Genomic DNA, 19,916 nt, shown 5'->3' on the forward strand with positions numbered 1-19,916 from the left:
CAAACCTTCCACTTTTATCAAACCGTACTTAGCAAACCACATAACTGCACTACTAAACGAGCTTCTTTCTTTAATACAATTTTCTTTCTCTCATATATTGCTAAAGAGTATCATTGATTTCATATAATAAAACGTACTTTTATACATGTTTTTTGAAAGTAAAAAGCTTAATAAAACATCTGACAAGAATAGAAACGATGATAAGATGTCATATAAATGAATGAAAAAGGACACCAATATCATCAGAATACTAATCTGGTTTTATGGGTGTGAATCTTTCTCTCTTTTTCTTTTCTCTTGATGTCTTTTTGTTGTATAGTGGCGTTGTAGTTGTACTCTTTTACTAGTCTTGTTCTAGGGTTTTGCTTTGCTCAATGTGAAAAGGACTTGTCTTTTTCTCCACTAAAAGCCATTTCGGTGTGTTCTTTTTACTTCAAAGAGTCGACCTTTCTTTACAGGAGAGCAAAATACGAAAAGGGTATTTTCTTGTTCCAACAAAGAAATGTCTGCAGAGACTGGCGTAACATTCCCTTACTTTCAAAGTTTCTCACCTGATGTTCAACAATTCGATGATCTATGTTACTCCCACAAATCCAATTCGTGCTTGGTAATTGACTAATTTCACTTTTACTACTTCTATTCACATTTAATTCTTCTATTTGATTGTATCGAGCAATTGGTTCATCTTGTTGATTTCAATGGTGACGCTTTGGGCTTTTTCAGAATTAGGGTTTTCGCAATCTTGAATTGTAACTCATCGTAATTGATAGGTTTTTTCCTAATAATTGTTCGGTCCATTTTCTGTTTCTAATACAGGGGAGTGTGGTTCAGAGCTCTGTTATATCAGATTTCGATTTTGGGGGTGAAGGGGATCTTTTCAAAGCTCAAGAACCGATGATCGAGCAACCATTGGTTACTGTTGACGCTATGTCGGCGATCACTTGTGGAGAAGACGACCTTTCTTCACAAGAACTCAGTGTAACAGATATCCAGTCGTTTCAAAACGATGCATCTCTGAATGAAATATTCCATGAATTCAAAGAAATCTTGGCAAAAGAAGCAACCGAAACTTCACCGCTTTCAGAGGTCTTGAACTATAAATTCCCAGTTAGAACAGACGAAATCCCGATTGTGAAAGAAAACGTGCATCCACCTGGACAGATCGTGAAAAGTGTGAGCTCGGATTGTTTAAGCTCGATGGAATGGGTTCAGCCTGGTGTTTTGAACACTATGGAAGTGAACTTTGCAAATGTTTATGGGATGCGAAGGGCGTTTAGTGAAGGAGACATAAAGGTTTTATTTTTTTTTGTTTATGTTTCTGCATGTAGTTGGAAAAACCATGATACATGAATCTCAATTACTCGAGTTTTCCATGACAGACTCTTGATAATGGCAATGGAAGCCATAGACAGCCACATCTCATGAGTGAACACACCATGGAAGACCGTTGGCAGAAGCTCTCAAGATACAGAAACAAGAAGACAAAGAGGAATTTCGGTAGAAAAATCAAGGTATACTTTTTCTTTTTATAATGTTATATATTAACCATGGTGCAGGGTATAACATATTGAAAAAATGGTTTCAGTATGCATGCAGAAAGGCATTAGCAGACAGTCAACCAAGGATCAGGGGAAGGTTTGCCAAGACAGAAGAAACTGAAATCTTGAGAAAGTTTTAATGTAGAAAATGTAAAGAAGGAGATGTAGCCAACCTGGTCAAAGTCAAAGCAGGTTTTGTTAAATAAGCTTCTATTTTAGTTTAATTGTATGTTGTTATTAGATTAATTTCTTGTATATCCCAAATGTTAAACCCCAACTAGTTCTTGATATTCTCTTTACAAATTAGACTAGAACTAAAAGTACTTGTGTTGTTATGTATATATGTGATCTAAATGTATAATGTCACCTTGTAATAAAGAGGTATGTAATTTTGGGAGTAATAAGAGCAAGTATATTGATAGAATGATAGTGAAAGGTGATGATTTGAGTTTGCATTGATCAATCGGATGTATATGAGGAGGTTTGAGGATTAATGAAGAATATTCCATAGATGATGATAAATTATTCCAAGTAAAATATATGGATGATAATCATGTATATGCTTTAAGGAACTACTACATGGATTTGAAACGTGATGTCAAGGAATTAATGATTAAGCCCTTACTTACACTTAAAGAAATGCAAAATGAAATACTTAAGAAATAAGTAAAGCACATCTTGCAAATAATGTCACACCATTTTGTGAAAATGTGTCTCTGTTGGCGAAACACACATATCAAGATATAAGTAAAAATGCTGTGATTTGTTAGTTTTGATTGTGTATATCGATTAGCATGTTGGTCTAACATGTAAATTATCAAAGCTCAGCTTATTGAGTTTTATCCCTGTTTCATAGTAAAATTTCGATTTCATTCTTTTTTTCGAATTGAAGTATCTTTTGGATTTTATAAGCTTTTTTGTTTAAATTAAAAATTAAAAGCTCTTACTGCCGAATGATTTTTTTTTTCAAACTAAAAGCTCTCAAAAACTATGTGTTGCACATGTTGATATACTGAGATTTTAGGATCCTGTCTAGGATCTTAAGATCATAAGTCACTCATATCCCACAATTTTATCTATTAATCTCGAAGGCATACCGTGACACTCGTGGTCCATTAATCTTCAATCAGATAAAACATTGTGACACTTATAGCATTCTCTTTGAAATTTTAGACCTTTAGTGATCACAATAACATTGTTTTTTTTTTTCTTCTGCTTATATGTTTCTTTCTTAAGTTCTTGGATTTACGGCATCTAGATTTATTGTGCATGTTTAACTAATTTAGTTTATTCCATCGTCAATATCTTAACCAAAACATTAACTTATACCAATAAATAAGACCCTGTTGTATCTTTCAATCCCCATATCGTTTGATCTCAATTTGATTTTACCATGACAAACGTAAAAAAAAAAAATGATCCAAAGTAATTACTTTTTATTCTTTACATTATGGCCTAATTTTTCTCCGGTCTACACCTCATTTATCTTGTCAGCCTCTCTTCTATCACAGAGAGCAGACGCGATCGGCGATTAGAGCCCTAACCGGACTATCGCAGCTGCCCAGCTCCACCATCGTCGGACCATCGAATTATGTAAGTTCTTTCTTTCCTTTAAAGAAGGCTTTCGGTTGTGTCTTACGATTTTTTATTTCTGTTTCTAGTGTTCATATTTCACGAATTCAATTGTGTGACTTCCGATTTTTGATTCCTGTTTTCAAATGTGAACTTTGCAACCCAACAACAGCAACAATGTTTCTAACAAATTCTGTGCTGATTTTTGTTTCCAAATGTGTTCATATTTCAGAAGAGGCGTCGGTTCAAGACTCCTAAGAGAGAACTCTGCTAAATCTAATGAGATCAAACAGTATCTAGATCTTCCAAGATGAAGGCTTCAACTTCGAAAGAACAACAATAGATTTTCGTCAACATCTAGTCCGTTTTAGAAAGCCTAATCTTCAACTCAGTTTAGCCATATCAAGGTAATCAGATGATCGTGTGAGCTAAATATCAAATTAGGTTGTGTAATTGGTAGATTTATCTTTCCAACTAATTTGAACATTGGTGGATTTCTTTTCAGTTGTATGATTTTATAATCTAATTTAACTGTTTAGGAGGTGTGTTTGTATGTAGGGTTTCAAAGTAATCTTCAAATGAAACAAATAGTGAAGATTATGACATTGTTAGTGGCCATAACTGCCATGTGGATTAGCCTATTGCAGACTGCACTGATTCCGCGAAGTTATACGTGGTTGGTGAGCTTCTTTCTTTTGCTGAAATATTTTAAGGCTGTGTTTGGCACTCAAAAAGCTTGTGTGCCAAACACAACCTAAATCTTTGTAGCCCACAGGTCTTGGGATGGAAACATGACAACGTTGTAACACTCACAAGTCACATGTTCTTTATTTGGCAGCTGCCTTTGTATCTGATTGTGTCGCTAGGATGCTATGGCCTTTTAATGGTTGGTGTTGGTTTGATGCAATTTCCAACTTGTCCTCATGAAGCCCTCTTGTTACAACAGGTAATAATTTACCTACATTTTCCTTATTTGTATTTTGTTTTTTCTTTTCAAAACCAGGTAGCTGGGAAAATTAGTTTTCTAAACAGTCATAAATATAATATATGTATCTATATATAATGGTTTAATTGCTATAGGATGTAATTGAGGCCAAGGAGTTCTTGAAGCATAAAGGGGTAGATGTGGGTTTTGATTGACAACAAAGGGATAATAACATTTTTACACTTTTTCTTTTATATTATTCTGATTCTTGATGGATTGCTTGAAGATCTTTTTAAATAGAAGTGTGGTTGAATTATTCTTCCCAATTGATATATACATTTGATACAATCATACAAAAGATTTATATAAAAACTCATTGATCCAAAGTAATGTGGTGAAACCTTTAGTGGGTGACAAAGTAATACGGGTAACTATATCCTTACATTCTAAAAATATTTTTTTTATAATATTTATTAATTTTAAAGTTGGGAGGAAACAAGAAGAGCAAATAGGTAAATACTAAATAGTATATGTCTTATTACATAAAGTTATTTTGGTTAGATTAAGTAAAAAAAATTGGATTAAATGCTTAACTCATCAAGCACATTAAGTCTAGAAGAAACCACCTCTAAAATTTGAACCAAACCTAAAAGTTGGTAACTTGGTATCTTGAAATAGTCATTGTTTCCGGTTTCTAGAAAGAGTAAGGGGATTGTTGGCAAGATCTGGATTTTTAAGAGGTCTGAGGTTTGAACTTTTAACATGTTGTATTATTGGAACCTCCGAATTGTTGTGTTGAATCATAAAAATGATCATTTTATTCTCACGTTGAATTCAATGTTTGTATTTTAAAAAACAACTAAACCAACTTCTTGAATAATTATAAAAAAATAGACAAAAATGCAAATTTGGTCATTGTGGTATGTAATTTTTTTTGGATGTGGTCAAAACTACAATTTTCTTGGATTAATGGTATTTTTTATCAGGTTTGTACGTGGTTTTAGTCAATGTCCAAACTGAAACGACTATTATATTATTTTTCTTTATTTTTTTAAGATTTTTTAAATATTTAATAAATATTAAAAAGAAACGCGCCCATTCTCTCTCTCTCTCTCTCTCTCTCTCTCTCTCTCTCTCTATATATATATATATATATATATATATATATATATATATATATATATATATATACACACGCTGGAATTTTTAATGTATTTTCGAAACACGATCCTTTTTTATATTAAAATGCAAAAATTAAAAGGTACAAATGAAAAATTAAGAGATTGTCATTGTCTTTTGATTGAAAATTCAAGATGTCAAGATGCTGCCAAACAACTCATATTCTTTATACATATTATGATATAATTGTATAATGACCACCCATAATAGCTATGTATAAAACCTTTTTTAACCTACAACATCAATTTATAACTAATAAATTACATCAATTGTATTGATAGCAACATGTTGCTATTATATACAAAACAATATAAGTAAACAATTAGTATCGACAAAAATAAGACGCAAAACAAAATAGATATCATGTATGATTGCTGCAACTAGTGGCCAATAAATTTAACAAAACACCGCCACCAATCCTTAAACACAAAGCTCTTTGAGTAAAAAAGCATACCGAGCAGTAGTGAACCTGAATGAGAGATACCGATGGGAAGAATATCTACACAGATCACAACAATAATAAATATCAGAAAACTGTAAAGGATTATATTACACTAGATAAAAAAGAGGGCGGAGGATGAACCTGAATTAAAGAAATGATCATGAGAACCATAATGACACCGAACAAGAATGACCCCAAGAAGTTGTGGTTGGAACCTCTTTTTGTAGCCTAAAAACTGAACATAGTCAATCTAACCACCACCATCACAGTTAAAATAGCAGCTTCCAGAATCACCTTGCATGCAATATTATCTGATCCATTACACATTCGCATACTTGGTGCAAAAAAATCATCTACTTTGATCTTTTAATTAAGATATTAGGTTTTGAGTGACATACTCAATGTAACATTGTTATAATTGTGTAATAGATATGATAATTACGGTGCTAGAATCAGGGGTGGATTTAGGGGGGTCACCGGCAACCTCTAACTTTCCGGCCGCAATGGAAAAAATTTTGAATTTTTTTCAAAATTTTATTTTTTCTACTATCATGCAACTCTTGACTTTCTCGTGCACCCACTATTGTGAAATCCTACGTCCGCCCCTGGCTAGAATTACCTAAGAAATATGTTTACATGGAATAATGGAGACAATGCTTAACGCTAGTGAATGCGCATGTCAAACCGATTACAAATGCAAGAGAGATGGTGAAGATCACACGAAGAACATAGTTGATTAGATGAAACTGATGATAGTAATACAACGGGCACAAGGTTGTACAAACACAAAACCGCAATCAAAGTTACAATATCACGTATTAAAAGCAAAATGGAAGTTACACATACATCAAATTAAATAATCACATAAACATTTCATTAATCGACGATTGACATAACCAAACAAGAACAAGGTTAATATCAAATTGTAACTAAAAAAAAAAAAAAAAAAAACTCACCATCAATTCACGCTTGCAATAGAAATGTTACAAAGAAATAAGATGACATTGATTCTAGAACTTATGAATGGTGTGATGATGAGAACGGTGTAACAAAGGAACAAACTGTTCACTGCTAGTAGTTGTCTTGAAAGTGACAATGGGATGATAAGAGACCACATCAGGCACAAGGTTGTCGGTGGCGATGGTGGCATTGAAGAGGCATTAACCGGCTGGTGGCGGAGAGGTAGTGGTGGAGAGGGGAGCAAGGGGTCGATGTGGTGTGAAGAGGAAATAGAAAAAGAAAAGTGTTGTCTGATTTTTTTAATTCAGATATGCATCCATCTCTTAAAAATGAAGAGGCAATTGATTTATTATTACCTTAAACATCAGCCCCTCAACAAAAGTTCGTACATGTAACAACTTTTGAAATTCTAATCATGTAAATTTACCCTAAATTATAAATAAGATGTATTGTGTTATAAGCAACCATCTCTTAATCACTAGCTATAATACCTTTGTCATCCGTGTCGTATAAATTAATCCAAGTTGCATCATCATACTTCTCAAAGTTTTTCATATTCATTTCAATAACACTAGTCGTTTTTTTAGGTTTTAATAAAAAAAAACTCAAAGTGTTTTAATCATTCATTTCAATAATACTATTCAATTTTCTAGGTTCATCTAGCATTGCTTTCTTTATTATTTGTCCTTAATTGATAACTCTCTTGAGTGATCCTCTTCACATCTAGACTTTAATAATACAATCAACCATGTGACAAATGATAAAGCCAAATATCACTAACATTGATAGATTCTCACTAAAATGTTACGAAGTATTCAAACTTTCCCTACTGAACTTATCTACACCAACGAAGGTTTATAGTCTCAGGTTGGATCCGAAACCGCTAAAACATTGGTTTAGACAAACAAACAATCAAACACACATATAAGAAATAAGTCACATTTCTCAGTTCATGCATGTATTAAGATGAAATAGACATTCTTAATTTTTCTAAATGCCTAATAATGATATCCTAATCCATTTGTTCAAGCTAAAAAGACATACCCAATTTCTCTAAATGTTCACATCTCAAAAACGATTATATGTAACCTTAAGTTGTTGAGGGACTGACCTTCAACGTAATAATAATTTAGGAATAATGACATAGTAACAAATTTTCTGTAGTATTTCAAAAATATCATTGGACTATAATGCCTAGTTCCCGGGTTTTAACAAAGAAAAAAGAAGAAGGGAAAGAAAGTAAGGAAAGAAAACAAGATAAATGAAAGGAAAATAAAATTGTATTTTGTGTTCCCGAGTTGGAGAAAAGTGAAAGAAAAATTAAACATTTTAATATTTTCTTCTAAATCCTTCGAAATTGGACGGAAAGTCAGGAGAAAAGTTTTTATTTATTTTCTTTTCACTACCTTCCTTTAATGAAACTCAAGAACACAAAATTCTTTTATTTTCTTTTCGCTTCTATCAATTTCCCTTCTTTTTTCTCGTTAAGTTGAACTCGGAACAATACGTAAATGTTGTAGAAGATAGTAAATGTTTACTTTTGTATTTAAAAGACTATTGTTATCGAGAAAACCTACTAATCCCGGTTAAAACTGATTTTTAAGAACAAAAATAAAAGTTATTTATTTCTAACAACTTTTATTTAATTCAATAATATTTTATAAAGTTTATTACATATTTATATTATAAATATATACCCTGCTTTCATCATCTCCTATGTAAATCCTTTTATTTCGAGATGAGACAAAACAAGATATTCATCATTCAAAAACAAACAAAACTTGGAATTTCCAATAATTTTATGAATAAGCTGATAAATACATTGTTTAATTTCTATAGTAATGAATCTCATAAATATAACATTGCTATTTAGACATGCTCGTAATAATAGTTTAATTGGAAATAATATATTTAAGTATATATATCAAAGATCGAAACATAATTTATTATTGTATTATTTTTACAATAATAATGGTATGAATGTAATATGTATGGTAGCCTATTTTCTTCGGTCAAAGAATATTTCTTTTCCATAAAAAAAACGGTAGAAAAAGAAAAAGATACTTGTTTTATATTGCTTCCACGTCACAATACCAGGACAAAACAGTCATTTCACTAACCTCTCCAACCATATTTATACACATGTGTCCATCCCGTTGCACCATTTTCATCGTCTCCATTCCAACTACGAAAAAGAAACCCCAAGACGCTACGACCAGAAAAGTGCGCGACTGTGCGCTTTTCTGCACTCTTTCGGTTCTTTTTTTTTTTTTTGGTTCTCCCCTTTCCTGAAATTTTGTATAGATTACACATATTCATACACATTTAGATAATCAGAACTGACGCCATCACAGGTATATACGATTTCATCTATGGTTTCGCTTCAAACGGACGTTTTTCGTGTATCGTTTGCCTTTTTCATCTCTTTTAATCGAATGCTTATGGTTCTGTCTCCGTCTCTGTTTGATCGATTGATGGGGAAATTTAAGTATCCAGCGCCTTGTTTTATCCTCGTAGTCATAATTTCAGTCGTTGTAGTCGCTTTTCCCCTTTAATCGTTTAATCCCTAGCTATTTTTTCAACAGTCTGGTAGTGGTCAAGAGTAAAGTTTAAGTACTTTGTTTTATTATGGATAAATTGCTTATGCATCCAAAATGTTGGTATAGTTTTCTCTCTTTGACACGGTTCTTGATCTATAGCTTCAATGACACGCTGTTTACATGTGCCTTCTTGTTAAAAGTGGAGAGTTACTTTACGTAAATACTTATACATTCATTGTGATATTAATTGCAGATTTTTTTTTCTGTCTTACTTTTAATGGAATTACCTTACATAAATATCAGATGTTGTATCTGTTTTTCATACAACTTACACTAGTAATCTGTCCTAATTAGTTAATATGAATTCAATAGTATAAGAATGCCATTGGTGTGTTTTATCTGTTTCTGGTTGTTTGATTCATTTCTTTCATGTTCATGTTATTATATTATCATTTTTTAAAGCATCATTCATGTAATAAGTTGAAATTCTTTTGGTTAGAGGCTGGAGCTGGACAAGAAAAGGCGAATATATGGAGGGAGACGCAGGAAGAGATTTGGGATGCCAGAAGACTATGGATGGGAAGGTGAATGAGGACAGGTGTCACACTGATATCCCTTCTTGTTGCCTGAAAGCTCAGGCATACACCCCTGACCCTGAGCTTCAAGCCAACTGCCATGCAACAGTTGTTTCTGGATGGTTTTCTGAACATCAATCTTCTTCTGGTCATTCACTCATTCCCTTTCTTTCTTCACTTATTTGTATACATTTTGTAATTTGCATTCCATTTTGACCCTTTTTTCCATTCTCCTTTTCAGATAATAAGGCTAAAAGAATGTACTTCCACAATCCCATGTGGCCAGGGGAAGCACATTCATTGGCTGTAGAAAAGATTTTGTTCAAGGAAAGGTCAGAATATCAAGAGGTCCTGGTTTTTGAGGTATCACATTCACATAACACATTTCAACATTAACAAATCCTGTATTTGAATTTCTGTATTATATATTATTAATTATTTATTTGATTTGGATTTGGATTGCAGTCTGCAACATATGGAAAAGTGCTTGTTCTTGATGGGATTCTTCAGCTGTCTGAGAAAGATGAATGTGCATATCAGGAGATGATAGCTCATCTTCCCCTTTGTTCCATCAAATCACCCAAAAATGCAAGTTCTTGTTTATTTCTTTTCTTGTGACACTGATATTTCTCTAATTTATAAAAAACTAAATGTATGGTGTTGTCTATCTACAGGTTCTGGTTGTGGGTGGTGGTGATGGAGGGGTACTTAGGGAAATTTCTCGCCACAGCTCCGTAGAGTTAATTGATATATGTGAAATAGATCAGATGGTTATAGATGTATGTTATGAAAAAAAAAAAAAATTCTTTTGTTTCTTGTTTGATCTTTACAGATTCTCATTGTGAATTTTAATTTTCTTGATTGTAGGTTAGCAAGAAGTTTTTCCCTGAGTTAGCTGTTGGATTTGAGGATCCTCGTGTTCATCTTCATGTTGGTGATGGTAATATTTTTTCAAGAATGTTTATATTGCTATTTTATTATAAGTCTTTCTTTGGTATCTAATTTTTATATATAATTTTTTACAATAGCTGTTGAGTTTATAAGGAACATACCGGAAGGAAAGTATGATGCTATTATCGTTGATTCTTCTGATCCTGTGGGTCCCGCTCAAGAGCTTGTGGAAAGGCCTTTCTTTGAGATGTTAGCAAAAGCTTTAAGACCTGGTGGTGTTCTTTGTAACATGGCTGAAAGCATGTGGCTCCACACTCATCTTATTCATGATATGATTTCTGTTTGCCAAAAAATATTTAAAAGCTCTGTTCATTATGCATGGGCCAGTGTCCCCACATATCCAAGGTACCATTTTTTTTTTTAAACAGAAAAAAAAAGATATTTTAATGCAAGTTATTTGGTTATGCAGTGGTGTAATTGGATTCATTTTGTGCTCAACGGAGGGCCCGCCTGTTGATTTTAGGAACCCTGTAAACCCTATTGAGAAGCTACAGGGAGCACTCGAGCATCAAAGAGAACTCAAATTCTACAACTCACAGGTGTGTTTGAGTTTTTTTTTATCACTTGATATGTTATATACTTTTTTTTTTATATTAAGAATTTGATATAAATTGTTTTTACTTTATATGACAGATGCATAGAGCTGCATTTGCCTTGCCATCATTTGTTAGGAAGGAGGTGAAATCTCTTTGATTGTTTTCTTATTATGTCTTCTGTCTTGTGTTAGTGATACTCTTGTGGGTGTAGACTTATGACATATTGGAATTAAAATAATGGTGGGATTTGGAAAAGATTTCTTTGTCTATTGTATGTGAATCCAATTTACAATTGAGATTTTTCTTGAATCATTGGTTATGGTTAGAAATTAATGCTCGATGATCTTATGATAAATGATTCATGGCTGGTTGATCACTGATGTTTTTTCCATGGATATAGATGTATGTTCTTTGTTCTTTGTATGTGTTTAGATGCTATGACCTGATATCATGCCACACTAGGATTTGTTGAGAGGCAATGATAACATAGAGATGTAATGCGGAAATCTAAATTCTAACATCATGTTCTTGAGTTATGATGATATTAAGAAAATCATAAAATCCCCTCCAATTGGCCTCAAATTCCCAGTTTGAAGTTAGGGATAACAAACGTTTTATAGCCTTTACATGGCTATCTGAAATCTAATTGGTTTGATGGAAATTAGATCCAACTTTTTACCAAGTTCTTAACTTCAAGACAAAATGTAATAGTTGTTTGTAAAAGTAAACACACACATCCTATAAAATGATGTATTTGTCATTATGCATTTGTGTTTTTTCTTTCTTACAAAACAAAACAACTTTTTAAAATAATTATTAAAGTGCGACTTGGATTCTATTGACCTGAACAAGTGACTTGACCCGAATCAAAGTGAAGAAACCTGCACGTCATTTCGAAGGGATAAGGTATGGACCTGTTTAGTTATTTCTGATTTACTTGTATATGTATTCGGCTTAATAATATTCATAACTAGAATTTCCAATGTCTCACTTTGAAAACAATGGGTAATACAAGTGTTCCTTAATTTATGTCCATTCATGTAGAATTGTAGGTCACATCGATTGAACCACATTAATTATCTATGTCGTTTTATTTTATTGTTTTCCCTTAATTGTTTGCATAACAAGAATTTTTAAATCTACTCTAATAAATGAAAAAAAAATTTGTCACCATCATACTCTCATTCAATTTGTCAAATGTCATTTTGTGGTTATTTTGAATTAATTTCTTTTCCACATTTCATTTTATGAGTTTTTCTGTTTTGATAAGTTCCACATAATACTTTAATGTTATAATTACAATAAATGTAGTAATAAATGAAATATTAATTTTATTAATGGACTTACCTTTTTACTTCAAAATTTCCAAATTAAAGCTCATTAGTTTATTTTGTTTATTTATTTAAAATTAAAAGATAAAAAAAATCAATTTTAATAATTCATTATTTTTCTTATTTTCTTATAAATCTAAAGTTCTTAAATATTTTGACCTTTATATATATATATATATATATATATATATATATATATATATATATATATATATATATATATATATATATTAATACATGTAATACATGGGTCTTATATCTAGTATATATTATTTTACAAGTTTAGAAATGACAAAATGAAAGAAGTAGGCTTTGCTCCCATTCTAACCTATAGCAACCTAGTACATTTCGCCTTTCTTATTATATAGTGGGATCAAATAACTTGATCTCTACTCTTTTGATATCTCTGCAGTCTTAAATATAATGTTAAATAAGTTAGTTAGCCACTTAACTCGTTCTTTTTTGAGACATTGCCAAACCCTAATAAGAATTTGATTCAAACTAACCACTTTGTTCCTTCCTATCTTCCCCAAATCTTTCTTCACTTCGCCACTACTAATCTTCGAGCAAGAACCTAGAAAAGAAGTTTTGAGCATTTTATTTGTCGATGATAAAATTTCTTTAAAAAAACCCAACTTAACATAAATAAAATAAGTTTTTTAGCAGTCTTTTGAATAATAAATAAAACACTATTGAAAACATAAAAGCTTCCAACCAATAAGTAGTAGAGGTTGCCTCTACCGACTCTCTTCTCATTGGTCGTTTAACTTAAGGGTTTGCCAAATGAGTACTATATGGTGTTAATCTGTTGAAAATCTAACAATCAATATTTTTGTTTTGTATTAATCAACCTTAGTGAGTATATACACTTGATAATCAAGTATACTTAGTTAGGTATAAATATGAACAACCTATGGTTGTATTTGTTTATCTAAGTTGTTATAATTGGGCCAATGGCTTACTAGGGATGAAAAAAAAATTAAATTACAGTTTTTGCTTCCGTTGCTTGATCTTTAAATTGTTTATGCATCAATCCGCAACATGATCTACCCCATATTTTCGATTCGGTCCCACCTAAACAACCGAGACACTACAATATTTCCATAAACGAGATTTTGTTCTTATTTTGTTGACAACCCAAACTAAAAAAACATACAAAAACATAAAATAAGGAATAAATACCATAAAGTGAAGTCGTTATGAAAATGAGAGTGTTAGGTGCATTTTGGATAAAGATCCATACGAGTCGTGTCAAACCATTGCAATTCGACATGGGGGCCTGTCTAGTGAAGATTTGGGCCGATTTCAACAATGTACTTTGGAGACGGGTCATGGGAACATACTTTCAAGCCACACATGGTTGTTTCAATAAAGGCATAATTGACACGGGGTTGTGTCAGTCGTGTAACTGCATAGTTTTCTTTTATGACCTATTTGGGACTTTTAGCCCTTACACATATTATCTCTCATTCCAGGCGACCAAGGGGCAATTTTTACCGAAGGTTTTTATGGGAAATCATTTCGCAAGATTTTTATTTTAATTTTAAGTCGAATTAATCTTGTGATTTCTATTTTTAGACTTTGAATTTCATGCTTTAGCCATGCCCGACTAAAGCCCTTTCATTTCCAGTTTTATGGATTACTTGATGTCGTGCTTTTAATTCAATGAATTGATGTTATATTTCATCTACCAAGTTTCTAGAACTAGTACTTGATATCTTTAACTCATTTGTCTTGTGTTGGCGTCTAATACCAAGCAGCAACATCCTTTCGTTTTTTTTTTACCCGCAAACTAAAGAGCTCCACTTTGTGAATGCTATTGGTCCATGAAATCTGATTTTAGCTAAGTCTTAATGTTAAAAAATATAAATTACATCATGCATTACAAGTTTGGTTGGTTACAAGTGTTTAAAACGAGGATTAAGCCTCGGTTTAGGGTTATGTGTGTTTTTGGTGTGTACAAACCTAAGAATAAGTTGGAATCACTGAATCATTCATACCTTAATGCATGTATAAAAAGATGTATAAAAGTGTGTGGTTTAATCCTTATATAATCTTATAAGAGAAGGTGTGTGTACAACATGAAAGTTTTTGAAATAAAAGTATGAATAAAGTATAATATGTGTATTATCATAAAATATTACACGATCTAAGTAGAGTTCACTACTAGAAAAACAGCCTTTTATGACGCGCAATGCGTGTCGTAAAACGCTCAGACGACGCGCAAATGCGTGACAAGGAAGGCCTGTCATAACGAGAGATGACACGTTTTTGCGCGTCGTCTATTTACGATGCGCATTTATGACACGCATTTACGACGCGCAGTTATGACACACAATGTGTATCAAGGAAGGCCTTGTCATAAAGGAAGACGACACACATTTGCTTGTCGTAACCTTACGACGCGCATGTTTATGACACGCAATGCGTATCAAGAAAGTCCCTGTCAAGAAAGGCAATGTAATAAATGAAGATGACACACATTTTTGCGTATCGTAATTTTAAATGTTAAAAAAATATTATTTATAGATTTACTAATTTTCAAATTAAATTTACATTTAATATCTCATAACAAAAAATAAAATAGTATATACAAAAAATAAAATCCATTGCATAAAAGTTAATATCATATAAATAATCAATCCATGGAAAGATAAAACAAATCAATAGAAGTTGTTTTCTCCCTATACATGATTATCACATACCAAATAACAAACTTTATTTCATATTCATACATATGATTACATTATTCAATAAAAAAAACATAGACCTACATCTACGCCTAAAATGTTATTACATGATGCAAGTTGGCCACTTCCCTGATGGATCACCAAGAGGAAGACCAACAACTGCCCTAAAATGTTCCATGATGTGCCCATACTCATGTCCTCTAACTTTAAACATTTAATAAAGTAAAATACCTCCTAAAAATAAAATTGCACAAGAAGATAATGAAAAATTACTAACATGAATGGAAGAAGTACACTATAAATTTATTTTACCAAGAGTGGCATGGACGATTAGGTGCTACATGTTTGTCCAAGCTGCCAAACAAAGACTGCATGCAAACTAAAACATACATACACTATAAATTTAATTACCATACAAATCATAAATTTAATTAGCTATGGAGTGTTGGTGTTTTCTTTTCTCTCATTCAATCAACCCTTAATCCTTTTTTTTAATTATGATGAGAGGTTTCTCTGGAAAATTGAAATCTTCAACGAGCAACGATTCTAATCCCACCCAGAATGCGAGTTGAGTCAAATAAATGCAAAGAATTATGAGAATCAATTTATTACTATCCAAGCTTTCATAAAACAAAAACCAGAACAAAACAATATCTGTAAATACATACCTATCGAAGCTATATATCAGTGTACTTGTCACTAAAAACATACACATTGACTGCAACTTGATACATTGTAACTGTGATGATTGAAATAACAGTTTCAAGTTTGCAAATTTAGGGATTGCTTTTTTTTTTTTGCAGCAATCAAGGAACTTTACCTCTGCTTCTCCAACAAAGGAACCAAATACTAAGGTAATTGTGTCATTTAAATGGTTTTTTGTTTATTGTAAATAAGTAAATATATATATATATATATATATATATATATATATATATATATATATATATATATATATATATATGTGGTTCAGGTGCCAGTGGCGACGTTTGGGGGCCTGGAAACTATGCAGCTGCAAAAGCCAAAACATTGGAAAAAGTTGAAGCAGAGCTTCTTGATCTTGTTGCAACCTTTTAGAAATCTCTAAAATTTTCACAGTTCATGAAGGATTTGGCAGTGCTTGCAGATAGCTCAGGGGCAAAAAGGTAATTTGACATAGAAAAATGTAGCATGCTTCTTTTGCAGTGCGACATAGCTCAGGGGCAAAAAGGTAATTTGACAGAGAAACATGATCATCTTACCATGTATGAGCAGAAGGCAAACGATCAGAGCTTCCATAAACTTTGTGAATCTGCTTGGTGGTGCTAGTCTTTGGAGAAGCTTGAAATCCGTTCCTAAATCCAGGCGTCACCTCCCTTTCAGACAGCCAATAAACATGTTTGTATCAGACATAACTAATAAACCTTGTTACTTCTTCAAGAAAATTTAAATAAATACACAATGGGGGTTACTCATCTTACTAAATGTAGTTGTTTGGAATTTAGACAACCATGCAACCTCTCTTACAATGGGGGTTACTCATTTCTAGAAAGAGACCTTGAATATTCATCCTTGTGAATCGGCTAACTAGAAGTGGGACATGTTGATCAAGATTCAAAAGCATATATATATCAATAGTAGTAAACTATGATCAGGACTTACTCGTATTTTCTAGAAAGAATTCTTAGCACAAATAGAGCTCCAAAAACTTGCTGCCCTTGCAAATTAAGTGTCACCCAATGCAAAAGACCTAACCATTGCTCAGGATAATCAACATGTATGATTGTCTTGAGACACTCGCCCAACTGTGCCCTGTAAAGTGTAAAAAGAATATGATGATTTGTTGACAAAGAACAAAAGAAGCAATATCTAAAGTAATTGTCTTTACCTCAACAATGTAGGGACTTGTTCTACAAAAACAAGGATGTTCTGCCTCACCAAATCCTTATCACTTGGCAAAATCTTGGATTGTTCATCTACGTTAGCAAAGAATGTATTAAAGGATATTTAGAAGTTGGTAGGCTTTCAAGCGAAATTTTCTCCAAAACATGAGACATTAAGTTGTATGGATGCAGTTCAGTAGGATCAAATTGAAGTGTATTAGAGAAAACATTTACCTGGATCATGAGGTGACTAGTTTTCTGCTATGAAGTTCTTAAAATGAATGCTTGCAACCTGCCTCACTGCCAAATCACAAATTCCATCTACTATTATCTGCAGCAGCCTCACCAAATGCTGAGGAGTATACTGATACTGAAAGGGAAAATTATTTCCAAATTAACATATTAAACTCGCACAAAACAAACGAAAAACTAAAATTACATGACTCCTTCACTATAACAAACTGTTCAATTCATCGTGAAAGTAAGGTTCCATCCACAAACACAAAATTCGTGAGATAGTCTTTTAGCAAGTTAATTTATATTTCATCTGTTCAAACTTATACACAAAACCTTAGTTCTCTTAGTTCTCTTACTCGTTTGTATTGTTTTGTAGTACGTTTGGCTCTAGGATTCTTCATATTAGCCACACTTAGATTTTTACGTGTTCAGGTATTAAAGTTTTACTTTTTTATGTTTAAGTTGTTTGACATTAGTTAAAAAGAAACGAGCCTTTAGTCAACTTACCAATCTCATTTCCATGTGCCATGTCAGCAACATTAGCCTGGTCAACAACAGTCTTTTTGTTTAGTTTTCTGAATTGCTTTAAAATATCAATATTAAGTTCTCTAACCTCGTCAGTTCAACCTAAGTGAAACAAGGAGTTAAAATGGTGTCCCAAATACTTGTACAAGACATATATGCTTTGTTTTTGAAGATACTAGGGAACAAAATTAAAGTATCAAATCTAGAATTCTCTCCTCCTTCTACAAGGTCACGATCTGGATTCTTGTGATCATACTCATAGCTCACTGTTGTTATTGGTGTCTCCTCCACCTGATCCTTTATCATTGACAGAAACAAGCTCCGTATCAAAGATAAGTGTAGCCCCACCTGTTTTTCAAAAATTAATTTCTTCAATTTATTAATATTTTTCCCCATTAAATCAAAACACATTTTCCCTATAAAATAAATATGCTAAAAAAGGAGGAGGAATCATTACATACCTGGGATAGTAGGTGGTGAACCCTGGTCTCCATACCCCAGCTTTGAAGGTATCTTTAAATTACGTTTCTCCCCAACACACATTCCCAATAGTCCCTGATCCCATCCTGGAATACACTATTTTTGTTAACTTCCATAATATATATAAGAATTGAATTTCACAAGAATCAAATTGGGTCATATCATATGGTTTTATACCTTTTATCACCTGACCAGTACCAAGTTCGAATTCAATTGGGTCACCCCTTTCAAAGTTGGAATCGAAAACAGTTCCATTAGTAAGTTTCCCCTACAAAATGAGAGCTTAAAAGAATGTTCAAAGATATACATACAAATACAATCATTCATTAAGTGATACAGAAAACTAAGATAATAACTCAGAGAAGAGGGGGATGGGATGGGATGGAGAAAGAAAGGAAATAGCTATGTAGATGTATCTACTAACTCACCCGGTAATGAACTTTCACCCTATCACCTTTGTGTGCTTGGATTTCACAAGATGCTAGTTTGAACTGCAACAACAACAACAACAACAAAATGGAGTTTCAGGACAGAATAAGCAAGGTTAAAGAGTGGGTGGTCGATACAGTTCATGTTCATAGCTCTTTTTAAACTCATAATACATCAAATCAACAACTTGGCATGAAAGTGAAAACCAAAATCAGTAAACTAACTACATTACTCTCTAGATGCATCCTCCGTGTAACCAATTATCCATACTATGTCTTTTTCTAGCAAAATCAAACGCATTGCACATAAAAACAACCCCTTAATAGGAAAGCTAAGACATATTCAGATCCAGATTTTCCCCAAAAGCGTATGATATTGTCAGATAGATTTGGGTGGTTGATGAATGTAAGATTTGCAATTGCTCTGAAAACAAGAATAATTCAAGAGCAGGGGATCACAGGGAGAAATTTGGGAATAACTTTGATCGTACAATGCAAATTTGAATCACGAGCTTAAAACAACAAATTTGGGGGAAATTCAAGAAGAAGTTATCATTTGATAACAGAAAAGAACCCTAGCTTTGATCGTACAATGCAAATTTGAGAAATAAGTTAGTGAAACTTTGGAATAACTTTTCAGTTAGCCAAGTTGGGCAACATCAAATGCTTGTTGTCTGGATTAGATTTGGAAGTAATAGAAAAGAACCCAGTCGCATTCGTTTTCTCCGCCGTTGACGGCGGTTTGTAGAGACAATGATGTCATCGTGTACTGCGATGTGGTGTTCCGATCTTGAACCGACATCTTGAGATGGCGAAAGTGTTTGCTTAGGCACTTCGAACTCTTAAAGATTATGAGGTTCGATGTTGGTGGTAGCGGCTTAGGGCTTGCACACACACACACACACAGAGAGAGAGGAAGATGAACTGCTTAAAGGATTATTAGGGCTTTTTGGTAGAGGATTTTAGAAGAAGAAGAAGAAGGAGATGCATCGGCGAGCTGTTTACTTTTTTGGTATTTCATTTCCCCCTAAGAGAACGCACCTTCCTAAAGAAAAATATAAAGCGACAGTTTTAGACGACACGCTTTTTTATGATAGGTGCCCTCCGTGTTTTTAATTTTTTTTGTTGGACACTATTTTTAGGGC

General features: G+C 32.8%; 4 protein-coding genes across 6 annotated transcripts; 3 read left to right on the top strand and 1 right to left on the bottom strand.

The window, feature by feature from the left end:
* Positions 1-375: 375 nt before the first annotated feature.
* On the top strand, positions 376-1,916 carry LOC145068896 (uncharacterized). Its single transcript, XM_079015863.1, has 4 exons — positions 376-607; positions 817-1,293; positions 1,380-1,511; positions 1,586-1,916. Exons 1-4 carry the CDS (start codon positions 503-505, stop codon positions 1,676-1,678), a joined length of 807 nt encoding a protein of 268 aa, XP_078871989.1. The 5' UTR covers positions 376-502; the 3' UTR covers positions 1,679-1,916.
* Positions 1,917-2,990: 1,074 nt separating this feature from the next.
* On the top strand, positions 2,991-4,361 carry LOC145068897 (dolichol-phosphate mannose synthase subunit 3-like). 2 transcript variants are annotated; one of them, XM_079015865.1, is made up of 5 exons: positions 2,991-3,131; positions 3,343-3,517; positions 3,650-3,790; positions 3,949-4,056; positions 4,191-4,361. In XM_079015865.1, exons 3-5 carry the CDS (start codon positions 3,689-3,691, stop codon positions 4,248-4,250), a joined length of 270 nt encoding a protein of 89 aa, XP_078871991.1. In that variant the 5' UTR covers positions 2,991-3,131; positions 3,343-3,517; positions 3,650-3,688; the 3' UTR covers positions 4,251-4,361. The 2 variants fall into 2 exon arrangements, with proteins under 2 accessions (XP_078871991.1, XP_078871990.1); XM_079015864.1 differs by having other exon boundaries at positions 2,992-3,131; positions 3,669-3,790.
* Positions 4,362-8,786: 4,425 nt separating this feature from the next.
* On the top strand, positions 8,787-11,530 carry SPDS3 (spermidine synthase 3). Of its 2 annotated transcripts, none has more exons than XR_013689171.1 (9): positions 8,787-8,970; positions 9,656-9,879; positions 9,973-10,094; positions 10,197-10,319; positions 10,406-10,510; positions 10,599-10,671; positions 10,760-11,027; positions 11,076-11,221; positions 11,316-11,530. XR_013689171.1 is itself a non-coding variant. In XM_079015866.1 (9 exons), exons 2-9 carry the CDS (start codon positions 9,687-9,689, stop codon positions 11,373-11,375), a joined length of 1,074 nt encoding a protein of 357 aa, XP_078871992.1. In that variant the 5' UTR covers positions 8,787-8,970; positions 9,656-9,686; the 3' UTR covers positions 11,376-11,530. The 2 variants fall into 2 exon arrangements, 1 of the variants encoding a protein (XP_078871992.1); XM_079015866.1 differs by having other exon boundaries at positions 11,092-11,221.
* Positions 11,531-18,107: 6,577 nt separating this feature from the next.
* Positions 18,108-19,573, bottom strand: LOC145066612 (FK506-binding protein 2-like). Its single transcript, XM_079013904.1, has 5 exons — positions 19,478-19,573; positions 18,772-18,834; positions 18,521-18,611; positions 18,325-18,429; positions 18,108-18,211 (listed from the first exon to the last, which is right to left on the bottom strand). Exons 1-5 carry the CDS (start codon positions 19,571-19,573, stop codon positions 18,120-18,122), a joined length of 447 nt encoding a protein of 148 aa, XP_078870030.1. The 3' UTR covers positions 18,108-18,119.
* Positions 19,574-19,916: the final 343 nt, after the last annotated feature.

This window comes from Lactuca serriola, chromosome 8 (assembly GCF_051521515.1).
Source record: "Lactuca serriola cultivar US96UC23 chromosome 8, Lser_US96UC23_V15, whole genome shotgun sequence".
NCBI classification, from domain to species: domain Eukaryota; kingdom Viridiplantae; phylum Streptophyta; class Magnoliopsida; order Asterales; family Asteraceae; genus Lactuca; species Lactuca serriola.